The sequence below is a fragment of the Bufo bufo genome, chromosome 3 (assembly GCF_905171765.1).
Source record: "Bufo bufo chromosome 3, aBufBuf1.1, whole genome shotgun sequence".
NCBI classification, from domain to species: domain Eukaryota; kingdom Metazoa; phylum Chordata; class Amphibia; order Anura; family Bufonidae; genus Bufo; species Bufo bufo.
This window is the reverse complement of record NC_053391.1, coordinates 416,373,326-416,401,084: the sequence shown is the minus strand read 5'-3', so window position 1 is coordinate 416,401,084 and position 27,759 is coordinate 416,373,326. Positions and strand designations below refer to the sequence as shown.

The window sequence follows — 27,759 nt, the reverse complement described above, 5'->3', positions numbered from 1 at the left end:
CATGCCCTAAATGTATGTGGAAACTCCAAAACTGAAGATACGGACAGTTAAAATTACCCAAATTATTAAAATGGACATAAATTTAAACTTAAATGTATATAGGGATCCTGCTGATATAGCATGATCCCCATATATACCAAAAGATGCAAATGTGAATAAAAATAAAGAATAAATATGAAATAAATAAATGTAGGTTATTCTTAATGACTCAATCAAGAGGGTGATTCTCATAGGTCAAAACGGCTCGTGTTATTGGTAATAATATAAAACCTTATGTTTTCATCAGAAGGGGTATTCATTTCTTTTAGTTTTGTATTACATATTTAATAGTGACTATACTCTAAAGTTTCATTTAAACCAAATGGGGAGAGGGTGTTGAACCTGTAGATCCAATACATTTCTCTTCTGCACAACTCGGAGTAGGATTGTGAAACTACATCTATGAGGGTAAATTTTAGAAATAGACGTGTGGGTTTTTCAGAAAAATGTTTGGATACCCCATGTTTCAAGTACTGCCTCTGAATATTGGAACGATAATGATTAAAGGGGTTGTCCGGGTTCAGAGCTGAACCCAGACATAACCATATTTTCACCCAGGCAGGCCCCCTGATTTTAGCATCGGAGCATCTCATGCTCCGATTCGCTCCCTTGCCCTGCGCTAGATCGCGAAGGGCACGGGCTCTTGTTTACAATAACACACTGCCGAGCGGAGGCTTCCGCCAGTCAGTGTGTTCGGTGAAGTCACCGGCTCTGATGGGCGTACTTTAGTGCTGCCCTAGCCGGTCTACTGGCTAGGGCAGCGCTAAAACCCGCCCATCAGTGCCAGTGACCTCACCGGGCTTCCTGGCAGCCCCATGGAGAGCCCGGTTCATCACCGGAACTCCTGAAAATGCCTTTGCCCTGCTCGATTTAAAAGCGCAAGGCAAAGGAGAGCATCGGAGCATGGACTGCTCCGATGCTCAAGTCAGGGGGCCTGCCTGGGTGAAAATGGAGGTATGTCCGGGTTCAGCTCTGAACCCGGACAACCCCTTTAAGTCTTTCCCTCACTGTTTGGGTGCTGCAGCCTATATATTGTAGGCCACAAGGGCACTCCAACATATAGACAACATACCTGGAGTTGCAGTTCACGTAGTGCTTAAGGGGAATGGATTCCCCAGTATTGGAGACAGTCACTAAATTGATATTGTCAGAGATACTGAGGCAACACATGCAGCGTTTGGAACCACATCTAAAAGGAACCCTTAGGTGGCTCTACAAGATTGTCATTGGAGGGACCCAAGTTTCGGACAGCGAGTTTAGGACAGGAGGGCGCTAATATGTTTTTTAAGGTATGGGCGCGTCGGAAAGTAATACTGGGTTTAGTCGGGATAATCTTGCCAATAACTGGATCTTGGTGGAATGAGTTAGGGCAGGGATGTCCAACCTGTGGCTCTCCAGCTGTCGTAAAATTACAACTCGCATCGTGCCCTGCTGTAGGCAGTCTGGGCATGCTGGGAGTTGTAGTTTTGCAACAGCTGGAGAGCCGCAGGTTGGCCATCCCTGCCCTAACTCATTCCACCAAGATCCAGTTATTGGCAAGATTATCCCGACTAAACCCAGTATTACTTTCCGACGCGCCCATACCTTAAAAAACATATTAGCGCCCTCCTGTCCTAAACTCGCTGTCCGAAACACAAAAGTGTTTTGGGTGAAGATGGTGCCGCAGATATTGTCTACCTGGATTTCAGCAAAGCCTTAGATAAAGCCACATAAAGAGCTGAAAGATAAATTATTGAAAATTGGACTTATTCCCTAAATAATGAACAGATGCTAGTGTTACAAGCGGTGTACCTCAAGAGTCCGGCCTGGGTCCTATTCTTTTTAATATTTTTGTAGGTGACATAGGAGAAGGTTTGGTAAGTTAAGTTTACCAAGGAAACAAAAGTGTGTAACCGGGTTAATATTCTTGGAGGGGATGTAACATGGAAAAAGACTTGGGGATAGATTTATGAAAACTAGTTTAAAAGGAAAAAATGCTTACTTTCCGATAGCAACCAGATCTCACCTTTCATTTTCCACAGCTCCTTTGCAAAATGAAAAGTGCAATCTGTGATTGATTGCTATGGGCAACTAAAACCGTTTTCCTTCACATCAGTATTGATAAATCTGCCACTGACTTAGCTTCTCTGAATAAGGCCTCATGCACACGACCGTATGTATTTTGCGGTCTGCTAAAAATACGGATGACGTCCGTATGCATTCCGTATTTTGCGGAACGGAACAGCTGGCCCCAAATAGAACAATCCTATCCTTGTCCGTAAAGCGGACAATAATAGGACACGTTCTATTTTTTTTGTGGAACGGGAAATACGGAAACAGAATGCACACGGAGTAACTTCAGTTTTTTTTTTTGCGGACCCATTGAAATGAATGGTTCCGTATACGGTCCCCAAAAAAAAACTGAACGGACACGGAAAGAAAATACGTTCATGTGCATGAGGCCTAAATGGTCTAAACAATGGAAACTGCAGTTAAACGGTAAGGACTTCAGAAGAGAAGGATCTAGGTGTCCAGATATCAAAATGAGCGCACAGTATGGGCAGGAGGCTGGGAAAGCAAATCAGACCCCCATTCTTCATCAGACCTCAGATCAGACCCTCATTTTTTATCAGACCCCAAAACTCCATCATCCTCAGATCAGACCCCCAAGCTCTATCAGCCTCAGATCAGCCCCCCCCCAATCTCCATTAGACCCCCTAGCCAACATGAGCCTCATATCAGACCATCAGACCCCACAGCATCCGATCATACACCCAAATCAGCCTCAGATCAGATTCCCCCCCCAGCTTCCATCAGCCTCACATCAGCTCCCCATCAGACCCCCAAGCCCCCATGAGCCTCAGGTTGGACCCCCATCAGACATTAAAAAATAAATAAAAATAAACTTAACTTGCTTGTCCTTGACGGAGCTGCAGATCCAGGACTCCCCACATAACTTCCTCTGGTTCCCGCTGTGTACTGTGACCTGATGGCGCACAGCATCAGGTCACAGTGCGCGCCTATGTGCGCTACATCCTGCTGCTGTGCGTGGTCAGGACACAGTTCACAGCGGGACCTGGAGGAAGACCAGGGAGGACAAGTACAGCCAGCACAGCGCTGCCCTCACCTCCCTGTGCTTCCTGCATTCTAATGTGAAGCGGTCATTTGCATTCAGGCTATAAGACGCACTGCCATCTTACAGTCTGAGAAATACAGTAAGTATTAATATAAGAGCCGACCAGATAGAAGATTGCAGAAAAAGACCCCCTAGTCTATGTTTCTACGAGGTCATCCTTCTCCTAGAATCACCACACGGCTTTACAAATAAAATTTTGCATAACAAATTTGATCCACAATTCCGCTATTATGTACAAGAGGAACTAGAATTAAATTATTTTTATATTTCATCAAGTATACGGAAAACAAGAACATGATGTCCAACGCCAACATACAGCAAAAGGTTCAGATGTCATTTGATAGCATTTCTTGCTTATTAATTACTTTCTAATCCTATACTAATAAAGAAACTCAAAGCCGAACGAGACACCTGCCATAAAGAATAGATAATTACTCATAACTGACAGCTCCCATGCAGCTGGTCCGGTTTTCCAGGCGGGGCTTTGTTTACCCAACTGTGGTGGTGAAATCATTTTAACAACATGTGACCACTGAAGTCAACCAGTGGCCTCAGCAGTACATCGAAAAAGTCAGAGATTGGCTGCAGTGGTCTCATGTTGTCAACGTGACATCACTGCTGCAGCCGGATAAACAGAGCCAATGCCAGAAGAACTGGAGCGACTACGCAGGATCTGCTGGGTAAATAACAATCTATTCTTTACTGCAGGTGGACAAACCTTTTAAAGGGGTTGTCAGGTTTTAAAAGGAAACTGGACAACCTCCAGGATCAGTCTCAAATAAAGAAGTTTTAAGTACTTATCTCACAGGACCTGTGACGCCTGTCTGGGCTCTTCTTACCCAGATTGCAGCACTGATGTCATGCCGACAACACGTGGTCGCTGCAGCCAATCACAGGCCTCATTGGGTGCAATGCTGGGGTCAGTATGTCAAACAAAATTACAGATATTTATTAAAAGAAAAGGTCACCTTTATTTGTTGCATACTGAAAAAAAATGTACTGCACGTAAACGTAGCATAATTGTATGACAAATGGTCTTTTGGATAACAGTCACTGATATCCACAGTGAAAAAAAATAAAAATAAAAAAATAAAAAATATATATTTAATGAAGAAAGACACCGCGGCACATCCGTTTAGTGAAAAAAGTGGGACCCTTTATTCACCCATGCGACGTTTCGGTCCGCTTGCTGGGACCAACGTTTCGGTTTCAAGCAAGCGGACCGAAACGTTGGTCCCAGCAAGCGGACCGAAACGTCGCATGGGTGAATAAAGGGTCCCACTTTTTTCACTAAACGGATGTGCCGCGGTGTCTTTCTTCATTCTACATTACACACCTTGGTAAGGTGTTTTCACTGCTGGCACCCTAACATCCATTACTGAGGAGTGCTGCCTTGAACTTCCATTTCTATATATATATATATATATATATATATATATATATATATATATATATATATATATATATTTGTGGTCAGGGCGCCGGTCCCTGGACGTAGGAGCTAGCGCCAACATCTGGCTTGGAAATGCCGGAAGCCTGTAACGAGGATAGGCCTAAAAGGGGGCCTATCCTAAAGGAAGAGCTAAGAAAAGGGGAGGGAGGGTGGGGTTAACTGGCTGCACGTCCCGTCCCTTGCTCTCAGTGGGTCTTATAGCCAAGGGGGCGGGGCCTATGCCCCTCCCACAAATACAGGCTGCACGGCAGCCTTAACTACTTGTGGTCAGGGCGCCGGTCCCTGGACGTAGGAGCTAGCGCCAACATCTGGCTTGGAAATGCCGGAAGCCTGTAACGAGGATAGGCCTAAAAGGGGCCAAAAAGGAGACAAACATACGGACAGATTCTTTATTGCACTGTTACAGGGCAAGAGAACAGAAAGCTTCACGGATCTCTGATTGAGGGTTAGGAATGTATCTAGAGAAACATGACGACCTCCAGCGCCCCATGCTCCTGATGACATGAGGAGGTATCTGGTGCCTTGATGCCGCAGAGGCTGCCCCAATACGAAAAGAGTGTCCCGAGATGCTCTTTGGGTCTTGACCTAACCCCGCCACCAATGACCGCACATGAGACATGAACTGGGGTGTGGACAAAGTCCCCTACTCCCCTTCAAAGGGGGGCCAATCAGCTGCCGCCGCCCGCAGAGCCACCACCAACTGCCGCAGCACCTTGACCGGGCACCAGTCGTTGAGCGAGGGGTAGAAGGACACCAAGGTTGGAGGTCCTGTCTGAGCGGTCTTGGTAGATGGAATGCTCAGAACAAACTGGTCGTGATGCCAGGTCAAGTGCTGCTTCTGGAGGTGATGACCGCTGCGAACGGAGGTGGTGAATTCTCCTGGACGAAGGAACCCGTAAAACCCCAGGTAAAGGGCGGCTTTAATGATTGTGCTAATGAAGGGCCCAAAAGGATCACCATCCAGAGCCAAGGACAACAGCCTAAATAAGGAGCCGGTCATGGGTTGCCGGACCACCGGCCTGCTTGCACCGGCTTTCTCAATGCCCCGGAGTGTGGCCTTGATTGCCTGTGAAGTTAAGAAAGAGACCCGGGCCGGATTGTCCAACGTGAATTGATGCTGAACCCCTGCTAAATATAGGCGGATGGTATTGTGAGCGAGCCCGAGGTTGGCATGACAATGCGCGATGAAGGCCATGATGAATGACACGTCATCCACGCCGCCCTGTTGATGACTCTCGGTGAATTTCTTAAACAGATTCCAGCCCGTCCGATAGTTCCTAACTGTATTCTCAGACAGGCTCTGGTGCAACAGGTCCTTTGCCTTGGTGATTAAAGATGTCAGTCCCACACCAGGTCGCTGTATGCCGGAACGTCTGCCCCCGTTGCGTCCGCGAGCGGCATGTTCTGAAAGAAGACATCGACGTTAAACCTGGACAGCGCATCAGCAGCCGTATTCTTGGAACCCTGTATGTGGGAGCACTCAATGCAGAAATTGTGTACCATGGATAACCATACCAGCCTACGCATAAGAGCCATGATTTTTGGGGATTTAGCTCTGCCATTGCGGATGATGTCGACCAAGTCCTGACTATCGGTAATGAATAATACCCTTGAGTTAGACCAAACGTGGCCCCATACATGGGCCGCTGCCACCACTGGATACAACTCCAAGAAGGGAGAAGACCTGAGGGCCTGCCCGTCCAGCATAATCTGAGACGGCCAGGCACCGGCCAGCCAGTGGTTGCAAAAAATGGCTGCAAAGCCCCTGGATGCGGCCGCGTCGGAATAGACCGTGGGAGAGGATGAGTCCCGGGGGGGGGAATAAACAACCTGACGCCATTCCAAGTGGACATGAACGTGCTCCACATGGACAGGTCCGCCATGGCCTGTTGGTCTAGACGAATGATACTGTCTTGTTCCGGGGCTGATGGCAGGAGCAGCAAGAGCCGAGACACGAAGGTGCGCCCCTGGGGCATGACCCTCATGGCGAAATTCAGCCGGCCCAGCAAGGATTGGAGACTTGTTTTGGTCAGGAAGCAGGATTTGGCAGCCTCCTGGATGGCTAACCGGATCTGCTGCAACTTCTCCTCAGGGAGCCTTGCTTCCAACTTCACAGAATCCAGAATGACCCCTAGGAAGGTGATCGTTGAGGAAGGACCGACCGTCTTCCCCGTGGCGACAGGAACCTGGAGCGCCGAAAACAACTCCAGCAGAGAGGATAAACCGGAGGGCTGACTGGCGGGGTGCTCTACCAGCAGGAAATCATCCAGGTAGTGGATACACATAGGAACCTGCCCATGTTCGACCAGAACCCAATGCAGGGCCTGGGCCAGCCGGTCAAACAGCCATGGGCTGCTTTTTGAGCCAAACGTAAGACGATTGGCAAAGTAGTATCTTCCCGCCCATTTGATGCCATAATATTGCCACAGTTGCGGGAGGATCGGGAGCAATTTAAAGGCATCGGCAATATCAGTTTTTGACAACCAGGCCCCCCTGCCTGCCTTGAGAATGAACTGAATGGCCTCATCGATAGAGGAGTACTTCATGCTGAACTCTTCTGACGGTATGAGCGAGTTGATACTAGGAATATGTGAGGAATGAGGAGCCGAGAGATCATAGATCAGCCTTTTTTTATTTGAACCTCTCTTTGACACCACACCAATTGGGTTGACCCTCCATACTTCAAAAGGAATTGAGTCAAAAGGGCCGATGATGAAGCCTTTTTCCAATTCTGAGGATAATACCGCTTGCACCGCCTCAGGATCTTGTCTTGCAGAGAGGAGGTTCTCACACTCCCAATTCGAATGTGGCAGGGCCACCAAACCTGTGTGGAACCCTAGTGACAGGCCAGTGATCAAGTGCTGCACGAACTGCCGGTCGCCATGACTTTCCAGGAGTGTTTCCAGGAGATCCACGTTGACGTCGGTCAGTCATGCTTGTTTGGCCGATTTTTTGGGACAGGTGGACCTGGGATGTGCCCGAAAGCAGACCGTGCACACGTGAAGTGCCCTGCACCCGCTGAACATGCAGTGCCCGAAGTTGAAGTTATTGCATATCTGGCTTTTGCCCAGATACACAATAGGCCTGCCAAACTTGTCCATGAGGGCCGGACCCCTGAAGACTCCCGATGTACCTGGAATGGCTCTATCTGGACGGGCAGACGCCTCGTTGGGGCACCATACTGTGTCATGGAAAATGGACTGGCACGAACCACAAGTGGGGGCTCGGAGTCCCGCAAAATGCCTGCAGAAAAGCTCCATGTCTAGCACAGCCCAATTGGTCATGAATTGAAACTGCGCTAGGGAGGCTGCGGCTTTAGCCGCGAAGGACCGATGGTAATCGTAAAACGCCGAGCCCCCATACTTGTGGCCCAAATCGGTGACCTGATATAGATAGGCGTCCAGCTCCTCCCTCCTATTGGGCTGTGCCGAGCAGATGACGTCTCTGAACAAACTGAAAGCGAGCACAAATTCGGGTATGGACAGTTTGCGATTCAGTCGGGCATCTTTTGACTTCATCACCACTGACACCTCCCCGCAATCGATGGTTCTATGCTCGCTTGCATCATGGGATGCTATGAGGATAGAAGCCAGGTTGACCTCTTTGCCTGCCAGTATATCCCTCCTGATATTTTCCGCCACAAAATGAGCTGGGACAATGGCCGGCGGAGTAGCCGACATACCTGGGGAAACCGCCACTGGCCCTGACACCGCCGTCACGGGCGGCACCGACTGCGACGAGGTGGAAGCCCTGGACTCCAGTTCCATGACCCTGTGCTGGATGTCTGCTACTGAGGCAGCCAGACTCCCCATAGTGGCATTCAACTGAGCCAGCGATGCCTGGACCGTAGGTACTGCCAGCTGCTCGCTGGATGGGCCCGGGCTAGATACCAGCAGCAACAAAGTTCGGCTTTCCTGGCCGAAGCCGGGTGACTGATGCCCCTTCTATTTAATTCGGCCACCAATTTTGGAATGGTCCAGTTCCTCAGGGATCCATGACCAGCCAGACCGGAAACCACGGACCCGGAGATGGACGAGGCATCGTCGATGTCTGAGGCCTGGGATATGTTGACCACGCTGCAATACTCTACGCCCTGGATATCACCTGAGGACAAAACCTTTGTTACTAGTGCCGACACCAGGCGTGTTTTGGACATCCGATGGCCCCTCCCCCTTTTTGCCTCTACCAGAAAGACCGCCCCTAGATTATGGCCGGCCTGACGGACCTGAATTGATACTCACCTGGTAATGGAATTTGACGAAAATGATAACGATACCGTACCGGAGGCCCGAACCACTGACCGAGGTGGAGGCCTTGTTTATGGGAAACCGAAGGCACCGAGACCCCAACGTGCTGCCGTATAAACAAGAACAAAAAATGAACCTCTAAATGCACTGGGAATAACCCACCTGGTTGCGTCAGGCCGTACAACCTGCCCCTACGGGTGGATGAGAACATGGCCTAAACGTTTCTAGGCAACAATGATGAGGACAGAAGAGCCACTAACCAGGATGACGTGCCCCCCGTGCGTGCTGCAGGGTCAAGCCAGCTGCTATGGGCGGAGGTGTGCCAACTATGGTGAAAGAAAGACCCCTAGGACGTACTTAGACAGGACACCATGTCGCCGGGGCGGCTGACGCGACATCGCCTGAACGCTTCAGACAAACGTGTAACAAGAGACAAGTAAGACAACCTGGACGTACCAGGCAGGACCACGTGTCACCGGGGTGACGGACGTCATATTTGCCCGAACGTTTCAAGCAGACGTACAACCGGAGATAAATATGACAACCTGGACGTTCCAGGCAGGACCACAAGCCACCAGCGTGGCAGACATACTTTGCCTGAACGTTTCAAGCAGACGTCCAACAGTAGACGAGCATGGCAACCTGGACGTTCCAGGAGTGAACAACATAATACTGCTTGAAAGCTTCAAGCGGACGTACCACATGAGATGACGAGACCCCCTGGAATCCAGGACACCGTGCCACAAAGTGGCGGACGAGACTTTGCCTGAACGCTTCAAGCAGACGCACCACAATAAACAAATGACAACCTGGGAATCAAGGCCGGACCACATGCCACCGGAGCGGCAGACGCAACAATGCCTGAACATTTCAAGCAGACGTACCACAATAGACAAAGTGACAACCTGACATGGGTGCGGCGGACATTACATATGAAACGTGTGAAAGTGCCTGCGGCCAAACCCCTGTGACACCTACCATACCCGTATAGAAGACAGGACGTACCACCTACTGCAAGTCAAGAATCCTTGAACCAGAGTGGAGCGTCAGATAACCGACCAGAAGCAGATACTGCAATATGATGACGCAAGACAAAAAATAAGGTTTATTTATTTTTTTTATAACAGAATACCGGCACTGCTGTTCCCGTATGCAGAGCCAACAAGCCGCTTCTAGCGCAGGAAAGCAACAGACTCTAGAACCTAAAGATATGCAATATGGCATTTTAAGGACAGAAAAACAAATAGGTGAATGGGAACAGTTCTCATGAAGCCAGCCACGTACCTTAACCAAGCGCCCGTGCTGACGTGCATGCGCCTCTGGCAATGTGACCCAAAGGTGATCAGCCACGTGCCTGATGGAACCCGTGGGACCGCATAACAAGGAACTATGAAACGACCTATATGTAAATACCAGCCGGTACTTGACACCATCACTTGTGACATAACTCATAAGTACTACTAGATTGATGGCGAAACATATATATATATATTATATATATATATATATATATATATAATATATATATATATATATATATATATATATATATATATATATATATGGACAGTCGGTGCTGCAGCCGCTCTATCCCACTGGAGAAGCACATAGGTGGTAACACTAGATGAACGGACATTATATGCATATGTATATGGACAGTTGGTGCTGCAGCCGCTCTATCCCACTGACGGACATTATATACACATATATATATATATATGGGTATGAAGACAAGAAGCCGCCTAGGCTCAACATATCCATTTCCTGGAATATCTATATATATGTATACACACATCCGATCGCTTATTCCCATATATATATTGGCGGGGGTTTTTGAACACGGAGCGAGCGTTACTAGGGGCGGAGTCGCAGCGCGCCTAGCAACCGGCACACGCGGCTGCTCACGGAACGCCCGCCCGCATGAAACCTGCATCGCCCGGGCTGCCTCATGGAAGACGGTATACCCCGCCACGTGCTTGCACCGCCCCAGTACCGTGGTAAAACATCGTGACCAGCCGCGCGCTGCCCCCCCGCCGGGGTGAGGACCGGACCCGCCATGCCGGCATCGGATTCCCCCTGCTTACCTGAACGACACCAGAGACGAGCCGAACGCCAACAGATACTCACCCAGACCGTGACGAAAACGAGCGGGACGTGCAGGAACCAGACGCGAACCGGAAGTACCAGTTAACTGGCTGCACGTCCCGTCCCTTGCTCTCAGTGGGTCTTATAGCCAAGGGGGCGGGGCCTATGCCCCTCCCACAAATACAGGCTGCACGGCAGCCTTAACTACATATATACATTATATATATATATATATATATATATATATATATATATATATATATATACACATACATACATACATACATACACACACACACACAGTATTTAAAAAACAAAAAGGAAAAAGCAAATAAAGATTTTGCAGTCACATACAAATCCTCGAGATGAACAATTACACTTATCGCATGCAAATGATGCATTGTGATAATTGAGAAATAGTGAGAACTCCCGCAGCACACCGTATTCACTTCAGTAACCATTCATTAGGAAACTATTTTTATGTACTAACTACAATAAATCATTAAGAGACAAAAAAATATAAAAAAATTACTCAACTTATTCAGCCATTCATTTACCCATCTGGAAGATTCTTGCAACATACAGTACAATTGTATCCTATGATAAACCCTCCCTTATAACGGCAAACCAGCGTAGAGGTCTGAAAGTTCTTGGGAATATTACCTAATTACTTATTTTTAAAAATAAAATCCCCCAGATAAGCCCTTTAAAGGATGACCTGTCAGCAGATTCAATCAAGGGGTGTGCCCTGGTCCCTCCGCTTCCCCCATCTTCACTGTGCTCCTGCCCGGCCCTGTGACCCCACGTACGCCCCACACGTTTTAGAACTGGCGATCTTGAAAGTGGAGAGAACAGAAGGAGATGTACTTCATACGCAGATTACAGCGCATTCACTGCAGGCCCGGAGAAGTGCGAAATAAAGATGCCTGGCGCCCTCAGTCAAGGAAAGAAAGGAGTGGGTCGGTAGAGAAAGTGCAGGAGCTGTGGTGAACAGAGGGACTATGCTCCCTGAGTGCACTTAAGTCCTAATTAAGAGATTTCAGCAACTGCAAATGGGATTTTGTTGATAAAAGGTATAATTTTAGTCAACAGGATCAACCCTACCAGACGGGATGTCTGGTTTAATTGTGTTGATCCTGCTGATTAGATGACTTAGGCCCCTTTCACACGGGCGAGTATTCCTGACCCATTCATTTCTATGGGGCTGTGCACACGAGCGGTGATTTTCACGCATCACTTGTGCGTTGCATGAAAATCGCAGCATGCTCTATATTGTGCGTTTTTCACGTAACGCAGGTCCCGTAGAAATGAATGGGGTTGCGTGAAAATCGCAAGCATCCGCAAGCAAGTGCGGATGCGGTGCGATTTTAACGCACAGTTGCTAGGTGACGATCGGGATGGGGACCCGATCATTATTATTTCCCCTTATAACATGGCTATAAAGGAAAAAAATTAGCATTCTGAATACAGAATGCATAGTACAATAGGGCTGGAGGGGTTAAAAAATAATTAAAATTTTTTTTAACTCACCTTAATCCACTTGTTCGCGCAGCCCGGCATCTCTTCTGTCTTCATCTGTGAGGAAAAGGACCTTTGATGATGTCACTACGCTCATCACATGATCCATCACCATGGTGATGGATCATGTGATGGACCATGTGATGAACGCAGTGACATCATCAAAGGTCCTATTGCTCACAGATGAAGACAGAAGAGATGCCGGCTGCGCAAACAAGTGGATGAAGGGGAGTTAAAAAAAAAAAATTTAACCCCTCCAGCCCTATTTAACTATGCATTATGTATTCAGAATGCTATTATTTCCCCTTATAACCATGTTATAAGGGGAAATAATACAATCTACACTACAACTAACCCAAACCTGAACTTCTGTGAAGAAGTTGGGGTCTGGGTACCACAGTCCGTTTTTTATCACGCGCGTGCAAAACACATTGCACCCGCGCGATAAAAACTGAACATCGGAACGCAATCGCAGTCAAAACTGACAATTGCGTTCCTACTCGCGTGGGTTTGCCGCAATGCACCGGGACGCATCCGGACCTAATCCGGACACGCCCGTGTTAAACAGGCCTTAAAGAGGACAAATTTGTTTACCGTACTCATCTAGGAGCAGGTCTGTCATCCTCCATTAATTTGTCCATGTTCCCATTGTACCCATGCCGCTGCCCCATTCCCAGCCCCTGGCCTCAGTGGTCACGTATGGCTACTTTCACACTGGCGTTTTGGTTTCCGTTTGCGAGATCCGTTCAGGGCTCTCACAAGCGGTCCAAAACGGATCAGTTTTACCCTAATGCATTCTAAATGGATAAGGATCTGCTCAGAATGCCTCAGCGTTTTGGTGTCCGTCTGACGAAACTGAGCCAAACGTATCGTCCTGACACACAATGTAGGTCAATGGGGACGGATCCGTTTTCACTGACACAATATGGCACAATAGAAAACAGATCTGTTTTGGCTATGTTAAAGATAATACAAACGGATCCGTTCTGAACAGATGCATGTAGTTGTATTATCTGAACGGATGCGTTTGTGCAGATCCAAGACGGATCCGCACCAAACGCGAGTGTGAAAGTAGTCTAAGCTAGAATGGCACATTGGCTGCAGTAGGAATGCAGACTGGTGTTTAATTTTTAAAAAAATTGGCACAGGTTCAGAAGATTGGGTCAGTTGTTCCCAGTCCAGCCTACACCTTTAAAAAGGGTTTGACGAGGGCCTCAGATACTGATGATCCATCCAGCGGATAGGCGTTTCAACCTTGTGTTTCCAGCAATGTACAGAGCTGTATGTCCATAATTATTCTTGCAGTTTACAAGATGTTACACTGTAGTGAACGAGATTTTAAAATATCCCAGTGTGAACACTGCACTCTTTTTAACGTATCCTTCTCAAACAACTGCGGCATCTATCCAGTAGAAGTACAGCTTCAATGGATATGGCTCACAAGACAGACAAAAATACACTGCTCAAAAAAATAAAGGGAACACAAAAATAACACATCCTAGATCTGAGTTAATTAAATATTCTTCTCAAATACTTTGTTCTTTACATAGTTGAATGTGCTGACAACAAAATCACACAAAAATAAAAAAATGGAAATCAAATTTTTTAACCCATGGAGGTCTGGATTTGGAGTCACCCTCAAAATTAAAGTGGAAAAACACACTACAGGCTGATCCAACTTTGATGTAATGTCCTTAAAACAAGTCAAAATGAGGCTCAGTAGTGTGTGTGGCCTCCACGTGCCTGTATGACCTCCCTACAACGCCTGTGCATGCTCCTGATGAGGTGGCGGACGGTCTCCTGAGGGATCTCCTCCCAGACCTGGACTAAAGCATCTGCCAACTCCTGGACAGTCTGTGGTGCAACGTGACGTTGGTGGATAGAGCGAGACATGATGTCCCAGATGTGCTCAATTGGATTCAGGTCTGGGGAACGGGCAGGCCAGTCCATAGCATCAATGCCTTCATCTTGCAGGAACTGCTGACACACTCCAGCCACATGAGGCCTAGCATTGTCTTGCATTAGGAGGAACCCAGGGCCAACCGCACCAGCATATGGTCTCACAAGGGGTCTGAGGATCTCATCTTGGTACCTAATGGCAGTCAGGCTACCTCTGGTGAGCACATGGAGGGCTGTGCGGCCCTCCAAAGAAATGCCACCCCACACCATTACTGACCCAATGCCAAACCGGTCATGCTGGAGGATGTTGCAGGCAGCAGAACGTTCTCCACGGCGTCTCCAGACTCTGTCACGTCTGTCACATGTGCTCAGTGTGAACCTGCTTTCATCTGTGAAGAGCACAAGGCACCAGTGGCGAATTTGCCAATCTTGGTGTTCTCTGGCAAATGCCAAACGTCCTGCACGGTGTTGGGCTGTAAGCACAACCCCCACCTGTGGACGTCGGGCCCTCATATCACCCTCATGGAGTCTGTTTCTGACCGTTTGAGCAGACATATGCACATTTGTGGCCTGCTGGAGGTCATTTTGCAGGGCTCTGGCAGTGCTCCTCCTGTTCCTCCTTGCACAAAGGCGGAGGTAGCGGTCCTGCTGCTGGGTTGTTGCCCTCCTACGGCCTCCTCCACGTCTCCTGATGTACTGGCCTGTCTCCTGGTAGCACCTCCATGCTCTGGACACTACGCTGACAGACACAGCAAACCTTCTTGCCACAGATCGCATTGATGTGCCATCCTGGATAAGCTGCACTACCTGAGCCACTTGTGTGGGTTGTAGACTCCGTCTCATGCTACCACTAGAGTGAAAGCACCGCCAGCATTCAAAAGTGACCAAAACATCAGCCAGGAAGCATAGGAACTGAGAAGTGGTCTGTAGTCACCACCTGCAGAACCACTCCTTTATTGGGGGTGTCTTGCTAATTGCCTATAATTTCCACCTGTTGTCTATCCCATTTGCACAACAGCATGTGAAATTGATTGTCACTCAGTGTTGCTTCCTAAGTGGACAGTTTGATTTCACAGAAGTGTGATTGACTTGGAGTTACATTGTGTTGTTTAAGTGTTCCCTTTATTTTTTTTGAGCAGTGTACATTCTGCAAGGTCCAAAGAAGATGTAGTCCATAATAGCAAATATATCACAGCCCTTACCTTATGGTAAAACAGGAAAGTAAAAACAAGGCACTCGAAGACAGTTCCCTGACCTATGAGAGGACTGCATGACGTAAAAAGGCTGGAGGTCGAGGTACGGTCTGCGTTCTAAAGTGCCAATACATTAAAGCGAGCTCCAGCTATATTAGTTCTTGACTATATATTCCATTGAGCACAACATCCATGTCCACAGATGAACCTTGTATTGTGTATAGATTTACAACTATTTGAGCCATGAACAATGGCTTCTACAGTACTGTGCTGGTATGTGTATTGTGAAATCACTTGAAAGCAACTGTTCCATGATCCCTCAGTTCAACAGAGTAAACACCAGATATAAAATGCTGCAGAACTAGACGAAATGCATTTTCTCCCTTGATTCCTGGCTTACATTGAACTTTAAAGGACGGGGTTGGGGGGGGGGGGGGGGTAGTGGAGAGAAATATTCCTGAAATGAATATGAATTTAGAAAAATAAAAAAAACACAACTAAACCTCGTATATCATTATTGCCGACAGAAAGCGCACATGCAAGCTCACATCTCTGCTGTCACTCACTTCAAACACTGCTGCCTAGCAACCAAGGCAACACCTCCCGTTATTCCTGCAAGCATATTAATCCCCTCTATGACAGGGTCTGATGACAGCTGAGAATTAATAGTGCATGGTTCCAAATGAACTAAATTGCAGTACAAAAGATCAGCATATATAATGCAGAGCACCAATTGTATATTAAAATGTAGAATTCTTAACTTAAAACTTACAAACCAGACCATAAACCAAATAGGACAGGAATGCTCATTGACAACCATTAAAAAGGGGCTGTCCCATTAGGTCTGTTCATCAGGGGTCCGAATTCTGGGGCCCTTGCCCATCACGAGAACAGGGACCCGTGCTATCTGTCTGAATGGAGCGGCAGACATGCATATGTGTTCTGTACTCGGCTATATCTGACAGTTCTATGGAGTGGAAGACTCATGCGTCTCTGGCACTCCAAACAGGGAGCATGGGCCCCTGGTCTCGTTACTACTGAGGGCCCGGTTGATGAGACACTTATCCCCTATCCACAAGTTTGGGGTTAAGTCGTCTTACTGGGACAACCCATTTAAAGGGGTTGTCCAGCCAAATAAAAGTTGCTTCAATGTGTCTGAAATTGACCTGAATTTAAAAGGGTTTTCCCCAGGACAGGTAATCAGTATCTGATCAGCAAGGCTCCATCTTCTGGAACCCCTGCTGATCAGCTGTTTGAAGAGCACGGGGTGCTAGGGTAGGAGCTGCGGCCCGTGATGACACATCCAGGAGTCACATGGCCTTTGTCCAGCTCTGTCCCATTCAGATACAGAGGCACTGTATAAAACGTACAACACTGTACCTGGTATACCGCTCCACAGTATGCGCCTAGACAGCAGATATTAGAGGGGATTTCCAGTGCAAAAAATTTGTAGCAGCGTCTTTGAGTGGGCTAAAAAAGAAGTAAAAGGACCAATACCCACCTAACTGATGCCCTGTTCTCGTTCCGATGCAGTCCTGCCCACATTGGCTTGTATTTCCTGGTCTCATGTCGACACCCAGGAAATGCCTAAAATTGTCCACTCAATGAAGTAATGGCACAGCAGCAACCCGCCTGAGCCAACAAGTTCACATTCTCTGTGTGTCAAGACCAGTGAGGACCTCTGGAGGACAGAACCAGAGTGCCTGGGGACATTGAGGGGAGCATTCATTCCTTTTATTTGTTTTAACCCTCTGTGAGCCTGCTTCCACAATTTTTTCCCTGCCAGAAAACCTGGATTACATCCATCCCTGATCAATACAGGTCATTCACTTCTAAAGCTCAACATAATTTGCCCTCATAGCAGCTACTATGTATCTATGGCCTAGAAGAAACTGCCCAACACCGACACCTATTACAAACAGTATGGAGGATATCGTCCATTCTCCACAACTGTTAAGGTACAACCTGTTCATACTAACCATACTACTATTTTGGACTGATCTATATAACATAGAATCCAGTACGTCACCTACAATATTATTCGGAAACATGTCTGTAATGACAAGTCTCCAATTTTAAAGTGTCTATATCTGGTAATAGATCTCCATCACTTCTTCAGAGAAATGTAGTTGTATGGATTTAAGGTGGTAAAATCTATGTAAAAAGAAATCCTTCCGTGAGGCCAACGACGTCCAATATCTGCACTTTTCTCAAACAAGCCAGAAAGCGAAAAAAATACGGAAGCATTAGCCAGATGCAGTCTTCTAAAAATGTGCTAATCAGCTGCTTATTCTATGAAGATAAGGTTCTGAAGAAACTGCATCTTGTATGCATAACGCGCTGTTATGAGATAGGAGCTTCAGTAGACTTTTATGACAAAGCAGGAGCTGGAAAAAGCCCGATATGACATTGTGCAGACACACAGGCAGACTAATGTGATGCATTTAGCTTAAGTGATACCGAAATCACACTTTTGGCTAAATAGAAGATACTGGAGACTGGATTGGTGTAATGCCTCCCACTAGCAGGCTTCATGACTAAATAGATTTGAAATTGGAAAAAAAATTGTTAAAAAGGAACACTAAACCTAAAAATACAAGAACGGGCTTACCAGGTTCCCGCTGGTGGTCCCTCAGGACCCCCGGGAAATGTCTGCTCAGCCAATGACTAGATGAGGCGAGTCACTGCTATGGACAGTGACTGACTGAACAATGACTTCTTGTTTGTCATGAGGGACCAGGAGGGATCAGATAAGCATTGAAAAGAGACCGGCAAGGAATCGGGGAGGAGAGAGCATCCCTTTTTTCATTACTGGCCGGAGAACCTCTGTAATCTCCTGCTATGTTGCATCTTCATCTGTTGACCAACTGAAGGGTCAAGCGCATCTGTCAGCAGATTTCTACCTATGACCTGATGCATGTGCTCTTGGCAGCTGAAGGCATCTGTGTTGGTCCCATGTTGATATGTGCCCGCTTTGCTGATAAAAATGAAATGTTAATATATACAAATGAGCCTCTTGGAGCAATGGAGGCGTTGCCATTACACCAAGAGGCTCAGCTCATTATCTCTGTAATGTGGGCACATATGAACATGGGACCAACACAGATGTTTTCAGCTGTAATACGCACATGTAACAGGTCAACTACTTTCATAGGTACAAATGCTGGCACATGCCCTTTAACAGCCATTACCCTACTGCAAGCAGGACACAGCAAGGAGGCTCTTGGAGGAGGATTAAGGGGGACATGGTGGAGCTCCTGGAAGACACAGAAGTTTAAAAGGGGTTGTCTGAGATAACTAAACATTTCAGACACCCCCTACAAAGTTCAAAATAAAAAACATGCCCTAATCACTCATTTCTCCTGTGCTGTTCTCCTGTCATTGCCCGTTTACAAACTGCCTGGATACAACATGTGACCGCTGCAGCCAATAACTGTCCTCAGCCCTAGACCAAGAAGAACAGTTCTAGTACAGGACCAAAGCCACAGAGGACGATGCTGAAGAAACCAGTGGGTGGATTATATTTTCATTATCTCGGACAACCCCTTTAACTTACAGGAGATAAAGCAGAATCATAGGGAAGGAAGAGATGAGGAGCTATTTTTGTGCTTTTTCTATGTTTAGTATATATATTGTTTTACCACTTGAACTTGCATCATTGTGCGTCGCCAGTTTTATGACACGGAAAAGTTACAAAGTCCCATTTTGAGCCAAAATGTACCATTCTTCACCTTTTTCCAACATTCTTGACACTTTTTATAAAAGTGGCTATGGCATGGACAAGACCTTCACAGCCCAACACAAAAAGCTGGCATACAATACACCTGAAATCTACGCCAGCTCCTTACGGACGTAGACTTCATTTTCTGGTGCACAGATGTGCCTTTTTTAATAATTGCGGCACATGTCTTACTAATTTTGGTGCATTGTACGCCAGCAAGATTTAGATTTTCCTTCAGGTTTCTTACAGATCTGCTAGTACTAGGAATGGCAGTCTAGAAGAAAGTGCAATCATGCCGCTTCACAGGGTCTTCTGTGCTGCTTTACCCATCATCGAGTAAAAAAAAACACAAGACACCACAAATAACGCCTAGGCTGGAACAACTTTTCCAACACATCAGCTAACCAGCATCTCTAGTCACCGCGAGACATCCGTAGCAATGCAAAGGCCTTACCTCTCCTGTGATTGCTCCTCATACATTCTCTCTTTTCCTTCCTTGAAGAGTCTAATTGCCCTCTTTGATTTTTTCATTAGGCTGTCAATATAGATTTTGAAATATTCATTTTCACTGAGCTGCGTAAGTTTCTGGTTGTCATCGTACTTGCTCAGAATAAGTCTCAAATGTTGATACGTGTCCGGTAAAATATCAAGTATGTAAGGAGGGCTGTTCTTCAGCTGAAGCTTTGGACTTTGGCATAATCTTACCTATAAAAAAAATTAAAAAAAATAAAAGACACTCGACTTTCGAACAATTAATTACATGTAACTGGATAGGAAGAGAAGACAATAAAATAATGCAATACAATTCACCATTGTGTTTGCCTAAATGTGTTTGGTTAAGTGAGAACAAAGGGTTAAAGTGCTCATATACATTATGTATGAGGGTGGTCACGGAGCCTAGATCTCAGGGTCTATATGGCAGGGTCAATGGTTGCACTGTACTGCAGATTGTGCATGCTATCACAGAGATTGTTTAAAGGGTAATAAAAGGACAGATCCTAATGTTATGTGTAGGGGTGGACTGGCCATAGACCCTACAGGGAAACTTCCCAATGGGCTGATGCCCAGGGGGCCACCTGAGCCCTATTCAACACCACCAGCCAGGTAAGTAATGATCTGATGGTCCCAGAGTTCATTAACCCTGGGAGTGTTAAGAACTTATGGACCTGCTCAGCGGCCGCAGATGCCCCCCTGACCCCTGAATTCAAATGTATTGCCATCCTGAGGGAGCAGGAGTAGGAGGACAGAACGGGACATCACAGGGAGCTATTTTGTGATGCACTGTGGTATTTGGTACTGCTGGGGAAGTATTTTTCTGCTGCAATAAGGTATGTTGCCCTGCCTTCTGTCAGTGTGGACCCATGTACAGCATGGGGCCACATTTTGTTTTTTTCTGGGGCCACTAAGTTCCTAGTCCACCTCTGGTTATGTGTAAGGTTTTTGGGTCACACCTACCGGTATTTGTCATCCTTTCTGGAAAAAATGACAAGTAAAAAAGAATTGTAACTGCCATGAATGGAGCGATATATTTTTTTCCATCTATGAAATAAATGTCTTTTGCCACTTTATTTTTAGTTGTGCCATTCTCTTACATATGAAAGAAAAACGGAAGAGAAAACCGACGTCACTCGTGTTAGAAAGGAAAATGTGAGATCTATTAAAAGTAGTGCAGGGGGGAAAAGGAGCAGCAGCACATGGCAACCAATGATTTGGCATTTTTCATTTTCCAGAGGGCTTCTTAAAATGATAAGTGGAATATGATTGGTCCCCACCGGTCCTTTATTATCCTGGTGTGATGAGGCGCTATACTTCTACACCACTGCAGTCAATCCCTGGCCTCAGTGGCGATATGTGTACATGAGTGCCAAAGCCAGCGATAGGCTGCGGCGGTTACATTCGTGTATTTCATCAGCTCCGTAAACTCGGCGCGAGGCAGTTGTCCTTCCCTTCAACCTGATGAGCCTTCTCCACATTTAGTGCAATGGCTGAATCCAACACAGGGACTTGTACCCACACGTGGCATATCTTTTCTTTAGAGACCTGAGGGTTCCCTGCTGGGAACAATATGTGGGGAGGACAGGGAGAAAACTAAAAACAAGATTGGGGGAACATGTGAGAAACCTTTAAATAAGCTCTAAAAGAAACAGTGTGTCTGCACACTCCAAGGAAATACATAATCAGAATCTGACGGGCCGGAAAGCCGTGGGCATTTTTCAATACAAATGTGACTGGAAGGGAGGAGATGAACTCATCTATCTTCTGAATATGATGGTTCCCAATGGGTTGACTGTGGATTTAGAGGCGAAACCGGTGGGGCGGGCCAGAGATGCTTGGCTTCACTGAAGGCTTTGTTCTGATTCCGTTTGGCGGACAAGAATAGGCATTTCTATAATAGGCCTCCTGTTCCGTTCCAAAAATTGCGGAAGGCACACGGGCGGCATCTGTGTGTTGCGCATCCTCAATTTGCGGACCACAAAAAGACGGCACGGTCGTGTGAACGAGCCCTTAGGTGTATCCTGCAGAGAAGGACAGCCCATCCTCTGAGCTTGAATGTGGATTGAAAATTAAAGTACAGCGGTGGAATACGTAAGCTGCTGTGGAGCCCTCATGTGGATACAAAGCCCTGTGTTGGATTCGCAGTGAAAAAAAAAAAAAAGAAGTCTTAAAAAAAAACACATTGAATCCGAGGCTCACTTCAAGTTCCACAGAATTGATTCTAGATCATCGGAGACTCTAGGAACTTGAGGAGAGTTTATGAGATAGCTGTGCTCCTTGTAAACAATTGGTTTTACATTCATGCCAGCCATCGAACCATAAAAATACCAAAACCCTGGTCATGGTGATAATATTTTTTTTCAGCATCTTTTCTTGCAGCTGCTTCTTAGGCTACTATCACATCTGTGCTTTCCCTTTCTGCCATTGAGATCCGCCATAAAATCTCAATAGCTGGTGGGGGGGGGGGGGGGGGGGGGGGTGAATGGGACCTGAACGACACTGAATGCACCGGAATGCATTCCATCCCATTTGGTTGCGCTCCCATCGCGGATGGAATAACGCTGCAAGCATCGTTTTCCTGTCCGCGATGTGGAACGGAGCAAGACGGATCCGTCCTGACACACAATGTAAGTCAATGGGGACGGATCAGTTTTCTCTGACACAAAATAAAACGGATCCGTCCCCTATTGCCTTTCAATGGTTTTAGAGACTGATCAGTCTTGGCTATTTTAGAGTCAATACAACCGGATCCGTTGATAACCGACGCAGACGGTTGTATTATTATGACGGCAGCGTTTTTGCTGATCCATGACGGATCCGGTAAAAAAAGCTGGTGTGAAGGTAGCCTTAATTCTAGTACAAGACCTTGAAAGGGGTTGCCTCATTAAAGACAACCCCTCTGAAAATACAGCGCCAAAAGGCAATACGCTCATTGCTCTGATACCGCTACTGGCAACCAGCCAGTCTGGAGATGTGAAGCCACAGATAGCCCGGATACAAGGGGGCGCCGCTTGTACAGGTCGGCTCTCCTTTCTGGCTGACAGAAGGATCCCAAGCAGGGATCCTAATAGTGCATATATCTGTCTTCATGTAACAACCCTTTAAAAATAAAAAATAAATAAAAACAACAAATAAAAATACACATTTAAAAGGGCGAAGTGCGAGCAAGAAATCGGATTGCACAAAGTAGTCATAAACAGTGAAATATAGCCAAGACTAGTCATCCATCTGAGAGGACAACCTCCTGTGAGCACCTTCCTCATTTATTAGCCCAACAAAGATAGGACACTACAATGTAAAAGGGAATTAACCGCAGCGGACAATGGGGGCCAGTGAAAAACGAGAAGTGATGGAAACTGTGGCGCTACTTCCTCAATGTCATACGTATTCTAGCTTAATACACAGTATAAACTAAAGTGTGATAGATCAGCAGGCCGGGGCACAGTACACATAATAGACTGAATGGAAAATGAAGCAAATACGTGGAATCGCCCACTGGCTAGTTAACCCAGCAAACGCTTAGGAGTTTTCCATTCAGCTACAGCTTCAGTCTATGCCAAGATCTAAAAATATCATTTCTTTCTGCTCTTTCAATTCCCCATTCTCATTTATTCATTTTCATTTTAGATATTAGACAGGGCTATATTTTCTCTAGACAACCAACTGTATAAAAGATGAGGTGACCTGGCTATGGTCCCCTAGTTCTTCCATGAAAAGTGCAGTCCTGCCGAAGCCCCCCTCCCCCCTATACACACGCACTTTAAGAGGTTGTCCAATACTTTAGATAAGGCATCACTAATCTAATTCGGCAGGGGTGAGACAGCCTGCACCCGACAATAAGGCTACTTTCACACTCGCGTTTGGTGCGGATCCGTCATGGATCTGCACAGACGGATCCGTCCACATAATACAACCGTCTGCATCTGTTCAGAACGGATTCGGTTGTATTATCTGTAACATAGCCAAGACGGATCCGTCTTGAACACCATTGAAAGTCAATGGGGGACGGATCCGTTTTCTATTGTGCCAGATTGTGTCAAACTGATCCATCCCCATTGACTTACATTGTGTGCCAGGACGGATCCGTTTGGTTCAGTTTCGTCAGACGGACACCAAAACACTGTAAGCAGAGTTTTGGTGTCCGCCTCCAAAGTGGAATGGAGACTGAACGGAGGCAAACTGACGCATTCTGAGCGGATCCTTTTCCATTCAGAATGCATTAGGGCAACACTGATCCGTTTTGGACCGCTTGTGAGAGCCCTGAACGGATCTCACAAACTGAAAGCCAAAACGCCAGTGTGAAATAATCCTTAGCTGTTAGAGTACTTGCACACGAGTGCAAGAGAACGCACATAGGATCCGCATGAATTTCTGTGCAGATTTCTGTGCGTTTCTGCACCGAAATACCTAATGTCTAACAATGGTTTTTTGTGCTGATTTGATGCGGTTTTGGAAAAGGGTGAAATCCGCAGCTAAACCCGCAAACATAATAGACATGCTGCGGATTTAGAAATCCTCAACGCAAGTCAATTTCCACACAGAAAAAATCTGCAAAGTGTACATGAGATTTGTGTAACCTTACACACTCTGCTGGTTCTGTAATAGGCTGCGGTTTTTCCACATGGGAATCCACACTGGAAAAAACGCACATATCCCGCAATGTGTGCTAATGGCCTCATGCAGCTCCTGCGCCAAAAAGTAGAGACAGAACTACACGGCTCGGTCTGTTGGGCAGAGGATGGCGCTGGTTACTGCAGTGTTGCCCCCATTCACTTCAATGAGAATGTCCTCAGCATAGGCCATGACTTGTAAAGTGAGGACAACCCCTTAAAGGGACTTTTAACACGGGGCTATGATCGCTAACAAAAATTTTATGGAGGTGATCAAATACCAACTGACTTGCTACATAACCTAGCAGATAAAAAAAGAACAACCTGAAGTTTCCAGGAGACCTCTCTCCTGTGCATCAGCCGCCATGAAACGTTCACGGAATATTTTATTAGGAGGATTTTTTCCCAACTTGCATAGCTTATGCTCTACAATCATTCATTTCCTATCCTAGGTTACATTATTAGAGTTCTGGGGCTTGAAATCTGCCACAGATTTGTATGTAGTTCAGCAAATGCATACTAATACAGCAGACAAATGCAGAAATGTCCTCTACTACACCATTTCAGATGGCTTAAAGGGCATCTGTCAGCAGATTTGTCCCTATGAAACTGGCTGACCTGTTGCACAGGCGCTTAGAAGCTGAAGGCATCTGTGTTGGTCCCATGTTCATGTGTGTCCACTTTGATGAGAAAAAGTTTTAATATATGCAAATGAGTCTCTAGGAGCAATGGGGGCGTTGCCATTACACCAAGAGGTTCTGCGCGTCCTCTGAAAGGGCCAAACATGACCACATTTACAGTACACTGCCTGACCCAGTCAAAGTGGAGAGGCCACGGCAGTTGCAGAGAGCGGAGCCTCTAGGTGTAACGACAACTCCCCTGTTACTCCTTGAGGCTCATTTACATATATTAAAACCCCATGTTTCTCAGTAATGCAGACACACATGACCATGGGACCAACACAGATGCCTTCAGCTGCCAAGTGCCCATGTAACAGGTCAGAGGGTTTCATCGGTACAAATCTGCTGACAGATGCCCTTTAGGCTCCATTCACATGTCCGCAATTTAACGGTATTGCGGATCCATTCATTTTTATGGGGCCACACTATGTGCTGTCCGGATCCGGAAATGCAGATCCGCACTTCCGGGTCTGCAATTCCGTTCCCAAAAAAAAAATAGAACATGTCCTATTCTTGTCTGCAATTGCGGACAAGATTAGGCATTTTCTATTAAAGTGCCGGCGATGTGTGGTCCGCAAAATGCGGAACACACATTGCCGATGTCCGTGTTTTGCAGATCTGCAAAACACATACGGTTGTGTGAATGGACCCTTAAAGGGAACGGCCACAAGTGGCTGATACATTGAGTTTATGTGTGCAAAATCGAGTAAAAAGCAGCAAAGTGGATGATATATATATTTTTTTTGAAATGTCACCCACATGATGCGGAAAATTTCCCCAACTGAATTCACACGAAGCTTACTCTGCAGTATGACAATTTATGCAGAGGATTTCCATTACATTGCAGGGGAGAAATCTGCAGGCAAATCTACATGTAACTAATGCAGCGGATTTTCTGTACCAAAATAAGCCCCATTTTCTCTCTGTGTCTACAAAAAAAGACAAGTCTACTTTTTTAACGCAATTTGAGCTAGAGATTGTTACATTTAGTTCTCCTCCAATACCTTTATTAGTAAGTTGCAATAGGCACAACAGTATAGCAAAAAAGTACAAAAAAACGACATTTGGAAATAAATAGTGCAACATCTCCTGAGACAGATTTTAGAAAGAGAGATGTGAATATACCTTTAATAGCTGCACAATACTACTACCGTTCAGGAGTAGGAGAACTGAAAGGACGGAGAAGGCACATAATTGAGCCAAAAACGGAGCCCTTAGGATCCTATAGACTATAATGGGATCCGTTATGTTTCCGCTCAGAAGATGATTTTGGAGCGGAGACAAAAAGTTGTGCATGCAGGACATTTGTGTCCGTTTCAAAATCATCTTCTAACCGGAAACATAACGGACCCCATTATAATCTATGGGATCCTAAGGGCTCCGTTATGTGCCTTCTCCGTCCTTTCCGTTCTCCTGAACGGTGATGTGAACAAAGCCTGAATTGAAGATGTAAAATACTGACATTGCACAATGCCCGATAAAGAATACTAGTATCATCTAGTAAGGCACTCCCACAGTTAAAGGGTTTCTGTCACCCCATTAAACCGTTTTTTTTTTTTTCTTTACTAATATTCCCTATAGTGCGATCTCATGATACATAAGCAAATTAATCATTTTGGTTCAGTAGAATTTGCTAAAAATCGATTTTTAAAATATGCTAATTACCTTGCTACCAGCAAGTAGGGCGGCTACTTGCTGGTAGCAGCCGCATCCTCCGATGGAAATGACGCCCCCTCGGCATGCTGATTGACAGGGTCAGGGAAAGGAATCGTTCTCTGCTGGCGCTGTTAGAATTTGAAATCTCGCGCCTGCGCTGTACCTGTCTTCAAATCGGCGCAGGCGCACTGAGAGGCGGCCGCTCGCTCGACCGCTCCATCCTCAATGCGCCTGCGTCGATGACGTCATGAAGTACACCCGGAAGAGATTTATTATTAATAATAGTTGGTGGTATAGTGTTAATAACTGTCATTTTTATAAAATTATTTATTCCCATTTCGTTGGTGGTTTTTGTGGCAGCATGCTTATTATGTACATACTTACCTGATTCGAGCATCCAGCGACGTCAACAGACTCTCCGCCACCTTCCAGCGATGCCGGCGTCTTCTCTTTCGGGTGTACTTGATGACGTCATCGACGCAGGCGCATTGAGGATGGAGCGGTCGAGCGAGCGGCCGCCTCTCAGTGCGCCTGCGCCGATTGAAGACAGGTATGGCGCAGGCGCGAGATTTCAAATTCTAACAGCGCCAGCAGAGAACGATTCCCTTCCCTGGCCCTGTCAATCAGCATGCCGAGGGGGCGTCATTACCATCGGAGGATGCGGCTGCTACCAGTTAAAAAATTAGCATATTTTAAAAATCGATTTTTAGCAAATTCTACTGAACCAAAATGATTAATTTGCTTATGTATCATGAGATCGCACTATAGGGATTATTAGTAAAGAAAAAAAAAAAAAAACGGTTTAATGGGGTGACAGAAACCCTTTAATCCACAATAAGGGTGCACCTAAGGTATATACGCAATGCCTATTATCCAGTGGCACAGAGCAACATATAGCAGCCCATACATCAAGTGTATGGCAATTCTATATCAAGAAGTCATCAATAAAAGTGATAGAATATACAGCTATTCTTTGAGAGCCCTTCACATGACTCACAGTATAAGTGGGTGTACTGTGTAAACAACAAAGGAGCAATGAGGACATAAA

General features: G+C 46.2%; 1 protein-coding gene across 2 annotated transcripts in view; it reads right to left on the bottom strand.

Moving 5' to 3' along the window:
- CBLB (Cbl proto-oncogene B) overlaps positions 1-27,759 on the bottom strand; it is a 155,971-nt gene that overhangs the window by 85,986 nt on the left and 42,226 nt on the right. For both annotated transcript variants that reach the window (XM_040424917.1, XM_040424918.1), the window contains exon 2: positions 19,725-19,975. In XM_040424917.1, coding sequence (XP_040280851.1) covers positions 19,725-19,975 — 251 coding nt within the window. The remainder of the gene's footprint in view (positions 1-19,724; positions 19,976-27,759) is intronic.